Source organism: Diadema antillarum, unplaced genomic scaffold (genome assembly GCF_040938485.1).
Source record: "Diadema antillarum isolate AM-2024a unplaced genomic scaffold, OU_Dant_1.0 seq00000161_RagTag, whole genome shotgun sequence".
NCBI classification, from domain to species: Eukaryota; Metazoa; Echinodermata; class Echinoidea; order Diadematoida; family Diadematidae; genus Diadema; species Diadema antillarum.
Genome location: NW_027271232.1, coordinates 2,321,301 through 2,330,176, shown reverse-complemented (window position 1 = coordinate 2,330,176; position 8,876 = coordinate 2,321,301). Strand labels below are relative to the sequence as shown.

Below are 8,876 nucleotides of genomic sequence, written 5' to 3'. Positions count from 1 at the left end.
ATTGTTGCAAGATATGCAATAACTGAATGGCAGTTAGAAATGTGGGACATAGTCTGCTTCTTGCTTTGTACAATTGAATTAATCAGTGATAATGTGGACTTAACTATTAAACTCACTTTGCTGGAGCGGAGAGATTGTAGAATTTGAATGGGGGGATCTCTTCCTAATGGAACCATACAGCTACATGTATATAACCATGAATGATCACAGTCATAGTGACAATCAAATGGAATGTTCACATTTAACTCACATACAATGTAAATCATGTTGATTGTCATCCATTAGTACCATGGTTATATAAAACGTGTCAATATATTTCATATAAATTTGTTTTACAGGAGTTAGTGTTCAAGTACCCCAATAACTGAAAAGTGACAGCAGCTAGGTATTTGTCTTTATATCCATAGTATAACTTCACATTACTTTAGTCTTGCTTCACAAAGAAAACCAAAGGAGAAATTTTCTGAAAGTACATCTCTTGCTTGTTTGTCTTGTTACATTGTGTCTGGCCTTCACAAACTTCAAATATAACTCTTCTTTTGACAGTCTTTTACATCTGAGGACCATCGACTGTGACTGAAGAGAAAGGGTTGCTCTACAGTTCTCACATTAGGAGCATTTTGCATTGCCATCATTACCATGGCGATGATGGAGGGATCTCTGGCAGGGCCATCCACGTCTTCATCTCTTGGAGCCAAACGCAAGCTGCCGGTGGAATGGGAGCTGCGAGACAGGACAGAACCAGGTGCTCTGGGTGAGTTGTAGCATAATTTCCAATGTGCATCTCTGATTATTCATGTTTAGCAGCAAATTCTTAATGCTGGGTACAATTGTACCATTGCTTGCTGGTGGGGCCCAAGGCAGTAGAAATATGGATACTGGGTCAGAGTTGTATGTGTGTGTGTTTATTTTTGTATTATTGTTGGGTTTGTATTTCGGCTATTATTCTTAATCATATTGAATTTATGCTTGTACATGTATAGTTTCACAGGTTTGTAACCAGTACATTTAGCATTATGTGGTCTGATGAACAATTTGTACTGCCTCAAATTGCCCCATAAAACTTTTGATCTAAGTAGACACCACTTCTTCTTCTTTTTTGGCTAAATTCCTGGAAAAGATAATGATGATACATTTCAAACCAAACAGTATCATAAAGAGACATCATCAAGAAAACCATTGATCAGCTTCCACAAGTTTCTAACCTCAGCTTGAGCTGAAATTAGCTCCTACAGTGTAGGTTTGAAGTGACAAATTATGTCTTAACCTACATATAGTGTACAAGTATGACAATTTGATTCACAGCTAAAATCTAATGTATGAATGAAAAAATCATGATGTGGTTTATATTTGTCTTTCCTAATGATGCCAATGACACTAAATGAAACTGCAAGTCCTTTCCTATCATATTTTGATTTGAGATCCACTTGTGAAGAAGTAGTGTCACTGTGAGATGACATTTTGAGATAGATCTGTAATTCTGATACAACATTGAACATTAGTGAAGGAAGGTTTACAGTGAAACTTCCATCCATTCCCAAATTGACTTCATATTTAGAAAACTAACCAAAAAGGTACATTTATCATATTTCATTAAAATTAGGTATCAATGAGAAGTCATATAATGGATGATTATCATATTTTGCCACAAAACAGTGATACTGGTGGTGCCCACATACATGTACTTAATGTATACTGTAATTGGAAATAAACTGATAATGTTGCTGCCTGCCTCTGTTGGTTTGCATGCATATGATTGTAAGTACGATATGTTTGTATTAAGTGACTCAACAACTACAACCCCTCCACTTGGAAGTCATGATTGCTGTGTGTACGAAAATGCAGTGATCTGGTGGGAATGATGCAATTTCTGTGTTTGGCGGTGGTAAGGCCACACTATGTTTAACAGAAAAAAGCAGCGTTGAGTTCAACAATAAATGGAGGGTGCAGCCTACCTGTGGGTTTATCAACTCTCTTCTGGTATAGAAACGAATTTCAGGGATACTTGGGCAGTTGATAAATGAAAAGCTGTTTTTATTATGGAGTTAGAAATGCCTTTCTAAAATGCCGAAATAAAGTGTGACCTCAAACGCGTTTGAGCCAGAAATGCATTTCTGTGGAGATGATTAACACACAGAGTCAATATGAAATGTGTTTTATACCTCAGACCTACCCATGCCAACTACATGATCTCTACTCCTCGGGTCATACGTTGGAATAAAGCTGTGCAGTGAAAAGGCCTTCCTCTTGACTTGCCATAGAGATGATAAATCCAACAACTCAAGAAATGCGATGTGCAAACACATTTTGATAGTGGTATTGAAACATGCTTCAAACATGGGAAAGATAATAAACGCAGCCTGTAATGCCACCACAGCCAAATCTGGTCTTTCCAACCCAGCAAATCACCTGCTTAACCAGCACATGTAATTAAGTATGGTACCATGCAATGTGCAAAGCTTTTAATGTCATCAACTACTACTGTAAAACAAGGAATGTTCGCATTCATTTTAATTTCGCAAATTTTGCGAGAGCCAAGATTCGCGAAATTAAAATGCATGCAGAAGTTCTTGTTTATACTGTGCATTGACTGTTAGAGGCAACTGGCGAAAAAGGCCGTTGGCTCCAATTCACAAAAATTTCATGCCGCGAAAATATTGTGTTTTACAGTATTAAATTGCTGTTGTTTCCATGTCAATTTTGAGGAGATAAAAAGTCTTAAACACAGAGTGTACCAGGAACAAGTGAGTTTGCATAGCCACAACGGTGATTGTAAGACAATTGCCTGCCCTGCATGCATCACACATAACGCTATCTCATGCAATTCATCGCAGTGTGTCCAGTCCAACTATGATTGCATGCATGGTCTTTTTCATACGAGTATTTTTCTCAAGTTTGATACTCTTGTACATCAACATTTTGTGCACACATGCTCAATTATCCTTCACATTTCAAGCTCAGTTCATCAAAATCCTGACTGGAAACTTTCATCATTTGGTTTATACCCTGTAGGCCTAAAACTTCTAAGGAAACTCACAGGATGTACACAAAAAGTCAACAAGCTAAACACGCAGAAATACAAATTAAGTTTGTTATCAAAATCCAGGGAAGTGAAGAAAGTATTGATTGGAATAATTCTTTTTTTATAGTCGCCTTATACAATGTGTGAACATTGAATGACATTTCACCTATAGAGATTACTGTTCATATCCCCCACCCCAAAAAAGAAACAGCAATAACCTGTTCCAGTAGACATGCCAGGTCCCAGTTCATTCTCCACTGTGAAGATGAAACAAAATCTGTTGTACATCATGACGTGGGCAGCTCTTAGTCTCTTGCGTCACCATGATGGCATGTTTGGCTCCAGTGTTGCCCCCTGGGTGCTCCTCTGTGCTTGTGCCAATTTGAATGGTACATTCTTGGGACTGGAGCATTCAATGAATATTACTACTGTAACTGTATGGCAGAAAATGAGTGATAAAAGGTGTACTTCTTTGATGTACAATGTAGGTTTTCTTTGGTAAAGGAATCAGCCGAAATGTTTTTTTTTCACTCTGTTTCTATCCTTGTACCTGCAACATATCATACAATTGATGAATAAATGGTGGTGGTGATGGAAATTGTTTTAAAAAAAACAACAACAACTTTTGACAGGAGTGTGGTGTTGCATGCAACCTCTGTTTCACAGAGGCCCCATTAAAGATCTTTCTGTTCTATCAATAATAACCATGATAAAGGTCATGGTTATGATGATTATAAGATAATTATAGATAAAATAAGCATTTTTATAAATCTAAGTTATCGTTAAGATTGTAGCCAAAAACATTCAGGCTTCTTGCTACCTTGTTGACTAAAAGCTGTGAAATGTCTTTAATCTCCTCTTGAAATTACCTCCTGTCAGCTGATTAAAGGTACTATTACCGAAATCACTTTACACTTTTGATCTCAAAGTATTCCAAAAACAATTATTATCCTGGCAAATCATGTCAACCAGACAAGTTTCTTGGTAAACCTTTTCAATAAATTGTATATTGCAAGCAAATCCCAAATGGTGGAAGATAGGCCTAAATTGAGCCCTTCTGAGAAAGTCCTATACAGTGTTTTACATTTAAAAAATAGATTAGACTAGACCATGTTTGTCAATATACAGTAAATGTACTGACAGAGCTCATGACCATTTAACAGTACAGGTGTACAGTACAAATGTACAATGTATGTTTCATCTGTAACTACAATTGTACACTCTTGTAGTGAAGCAGACTTCCCTCAAAGTGGAATTTATTAAACATTGTGGGTATACTAGTATGTATGTTGCATTATACAAATAATGACTGCTATGAGGGGCACAGTTAAAATTATGGGCCCGGCGGTAGTATCATTGGTGCGTACATATGAGCGATCTACATGTATGTGTGCGGGGTGGCGACTGTTTTTAAAACCTATTTACTAACTGTGCCCGGGCCCCGGTCACAGTAACTCAAAAATAGGGCACAGCTATTTTCATAACCCCCCTTTTAACCAATCAGATGAGAGGATTCTAGAAATGAGGTATATAATATACAATGAACGATTCTGTATCCTACACTCAACATTATGGGACTTAGTTACAAATTTGCAAATCTGAAAATTGTCTTTTTTTTCAGGGGATGATGTAATTTTTGAAACCTTACTAGTTTCTATTCATTGCAATGTACAGGTACAAATGTGCAATAAACATCAAAATCATGATCTCCATTCATCAACTGTGTCTCCAACCCAGTGCCATGTTGAAAATGTGTTGTGGATTCATATTACTGAACACTGAAAGACATCCTACTGCCATTCCAACTCTCTCTCTCTCTCTTTCTCTCTCTCTCTATCATCATCATCATCAGCTTCCTGTTCAATCAGGAGCGGAATTCTGCATGTTTTCGTGGACTTCCTCTGCCATCTCAGTGAAAATATGATACATGTTCCTGTGCAAATCTTTTTCCAACCAGCAGCTATTCTCATCATGTTACCACCGCTGCTTTTGGACCCCCACTATGCTTTACAGGTGCATGAATGTATTTGTAATAACCCACGGTTGGAGTGTCATTGGTATGTAGGCTATGATATTCTGCAAAGCATATCAAAGATATTGACGTTTAGTCCTATTGAAATGCAAGTGCTTCGTCTGGTGTCTTGAGTTACAAGAATGAAAGAAACAAATAGAAAAATGAAAACATATGTTGTTATAGTTACATACATTGTAGCTTGAAGAGAGAGAATAGTTTTGGCTTCAAGTTTCCAACTTTTTGTGAGATGATAAGAAACCTCATACGGAATATAAAAGAGCATACAATTCTAAGAGGAATCTAAAGTTTATTTGATGAAAATCAGTTTTGAAATAACTGAGATACATGTGTATCATAACACAAGCAATCATGAAAGATGGGACCACCTCTTGATCACTTCGTTTAACTTTTTTTTTGCATATATTAGCCATTTCAAAACCAACTTTTATCAAATAATCTTTTAATATCTCCTCGAATTGTATGCTCTTTGATATTTCATATTAAAGTGGTTTATAATTGTTTCACAGAAAGTTAAAATCTAAATCCCCCATCTCAACCAAAACTATACCATCCCTTTAAACTCAATTCTTGTTGGAAACTCTTCTCATAATTTGTACAAGTTGCATTGATATGTTGTGCAATGTTCAGTGTACTGTGTAGGGCCTACATATGTAGTATACTCCATGCAATTTTCATGCATTTCGTGAGATGTTATTTGAACTATTGAAAAAAAAACATGGTCATGATTAAGCTTCCATGGAAATTCATGACAGAATCTGGCATTCATGACAGAATCTGGCACCAACTCTCAGTTGGTATCTTTGGGTAAAGAGTTTTGTTGCAGATAAGTATATTTTCATGTTCTGGAAAAGGGTTCCTACCCCAAAAGTGATAATTTAATGGGAGAGGAATGTTTGAGGAAATTCCGGAATGCCTGTTTTTAGTTGTGTTTCATGGAACTCTTAGAATATTGAACAGGATATACAGTGTATGTACAAGTATGATAAAGTGTACATAGACTGATTTAGACACACTTTAGTTCATTATATCACCTTGAACTTGGGTGATATATATTGTAGATATGTAATCACATGATGACGGTTTATGAGAGCCAATGCATAGTACGTTTGTACATGTACAGTGTATTTTTGTTATATGGTCCCTCTGAACGTACTGTAGCTCAAAGGAGGGAGAACCCTTGCTCAGGCTGTATACAGTATATGAATAGATATACAGCAATGTGCTCTAGTTTCATTCTTGACCTACTTCTTCCTCAATTCCAGGTAGTGTTCAGGAATCACATTCCCTCTTAAATTGCATTTGTGGTCAATACGAGCATCACATCCTGTGAGATTGACATTATACATGTACTGCACATTGGTTACTGGGTGACATAATTTAAAGATCAAGATCTTACCTCACAGTCTGTACACAAACATCCAGATATTTAGCAAGAAGTTTATTTTCGCATCAGCATTGACTCTGAGTGGAAAGGGAATGGGACAATTTAACTCTTCATGAACAAATCTGATACATTGTAGCTTGTCTCATACAATGTACGTGTACAATGTTGACCTACATATAAAACGAGGCTCTAATCATTTGTGACCCGCTGCAACAAAAGGATCCGAAAGTCGAGGGAGGACAATTTTCTGAAAATGACATGACATTTTTCCCTCACTCTTCCACTGTAATGTCATATATTACATGACTCATAAAAGTTCCTGGTTGCGGAGATATGGGTGATTTTATTAGCGTATGTCGAGTGGTTTTAGAAATCAGCATTTCGAGAAAACTGCCTTCAAAGCTTTCCTTATGAACGCTATCATGATCAAGGGACAGCAAGACAGTTTTCACCGTTTGACAATAGAAGGTACACTCCTAGCAACCTCCGCGATGTTCATTCAAGCTTAGCGCCAGTGGTCTATGCATGGCCAATTAGTAACCAGGATGCCATGCACTGACCAATGAGATCACTCCCTCGTTGCTAGGGGCGGAGTCTAGCTGCGGCGCTAAATCCAAATCCTCAGACACATTTCTGTTCTGTTGAAAGTCGGAAAATCATGGCCCAGAAAAATGCTATTTTTTTATCTTTCCTTTGATCATTTAGCTTCGAAATTTCAGCAGATAATAGAAAATACATTCGACTACAAAATTATGTAGAAAACAGAAATCTGAATGTTTTGATGGAATTTGATGATCTGACTTCAAACGCGATTTTCTCGGCTCACCCGTCAGCGACTTTAGGATCCTTTAGCTGTAGCGGGTCACATTTTATGTGTAGAGTTAAACCCATTTTGTTTGTAAGTGATATTCATGGTATATTATGCCACTGACATTGTATTCTTGTGTCAGGGTAGTATTAAACTGTTTTAGATATTGGGATGATCAAAATGTGATAGCACTCTTACCTCTCACACCTATGGTCAGCTTTCAGTGCATATGGTAGCTTTTTCGCTGGAAACAAAAGTGGAGCTCTTCTCTGGCTGATGAAGGCAGTGCTACTTGAAGCACATTTTATGCTTAGAGCAGCTGTCTCACATTGCTGAACAGGGTTTATTTAGTAGAGGCTTAGTGTAAACAGGTATGTAATGTATGTCTTACTGTAGGCAATGATGCTATACAGTGGAGTCCTTGTTCAAATGTACACGTATTTGGACCTACATTGTATGTATACTACACATACACAGAAATCTATGAAATAGACAGAAGGTGTACAATCTATATTGTAGTGTATCTTGATATCGCTTTATAGCTTTTCTTCATCAATTTTTGTTGAATGGCAAAGAACAGATGTCAGTTACTACAAATTGAGACTTTTTTTAGACTACAGACATCAAAGACTGTTGTAGCTCCTCTTTTTTTTTTGCAGGATGTTTCTAACTCATTGAAATACCTCGTGAAAATTTGCATTTTATTCGAAAACAAAAGAGCATCCTTATCAAATTTGAAAGCAGAGTGGTTTGGTAGGGAAAAACTTTTCATATATCTCATTCTGTTTCACTGCAAACAGCATCTTATTTCCTTGCATTCATTATCAGTTTGATAGTGAAAAAGTACTTACATTTACTTCGTCTAAAGAATATGGAAATGAGAAATTATGATTCGCTCATTGTGCTGCATGATGTGTAATTGTATCGATATTCTTAGTAGTAGAAGTTGTGGTGCTAACAACATTTAATACATGTACATGATCATTTAGTGATAATGGTTATCATCAGTTTTTCTTATTTACAATTTGAAATTATATTTGGTCAGTCATTTGGTGTGCCAGTTTGTCTTTTTTTTCAATCTTTTTAGTGAATACTAAAAGATGCACATGTCAGATTTTTTTTCCTCTAAATTTGTGCTTACATTGTGGATTATTGTCCCCAGTCTATTATTATGAATAGTTTCTTGGCTGAAATATTCTTATTTTGATAACATTGAAATACACATTTAATGATTAGGAAATGTGCATGTAATATAGCTTTAGTGCAGATTTTATTAAAAAGTGAAAGAACACCTGCAATGTGATATACATATGTGTAGTGTTTGGGTATACTTTCAGTAAACTAAAGGTGATGACAGTTTTTTATCTGTGTCCATAGGTGTATCTTTGTGTGTGTGTGTGTGTGTGTGTGTGTGTGTGTGTGTGTGTGTGTGAGTCACCATCACTATCATTATTACCATGACAGCATTTCTGCAAAATACTGTCATATTTTTTGTCTGTTTTATTTTTTTATTCAGTCTTCTAGTGCATATTTATATTCTAAGTGACATGACTTGCAGTATGCTGTAAAAGTATAATGTAAACCGTGTATGATTGAGGTACAGTCAAACCTGTCTATAGCGGCCACT

The 8,876-nt window shown here is 36.5% G+C and overlaps 1 protein-coding gene across 1 annotated transcript in view; it reads left to right on the top strand.

Annotated features, from left to right (window-relative positions):
- Window positions 1-639: 639 nt before the first annotated feature.
- Window positions 640-8,876, top strand: part of LOC139727990 (nuclear receptor subfamily 1 group D member 2-like) — a 52,013-nt gene continuing 43,776 nt past the window's right edge. Inside the window, exon 1 of the mRNA XM_071638959.1 lies at window positions 640-754. Within this exon, the coding sequence (XP_071495060.1) occupies window positions 640-754 (115 nt within the window). The remainder of the gene's footprint in view (window positions 755-8,876) is intronic.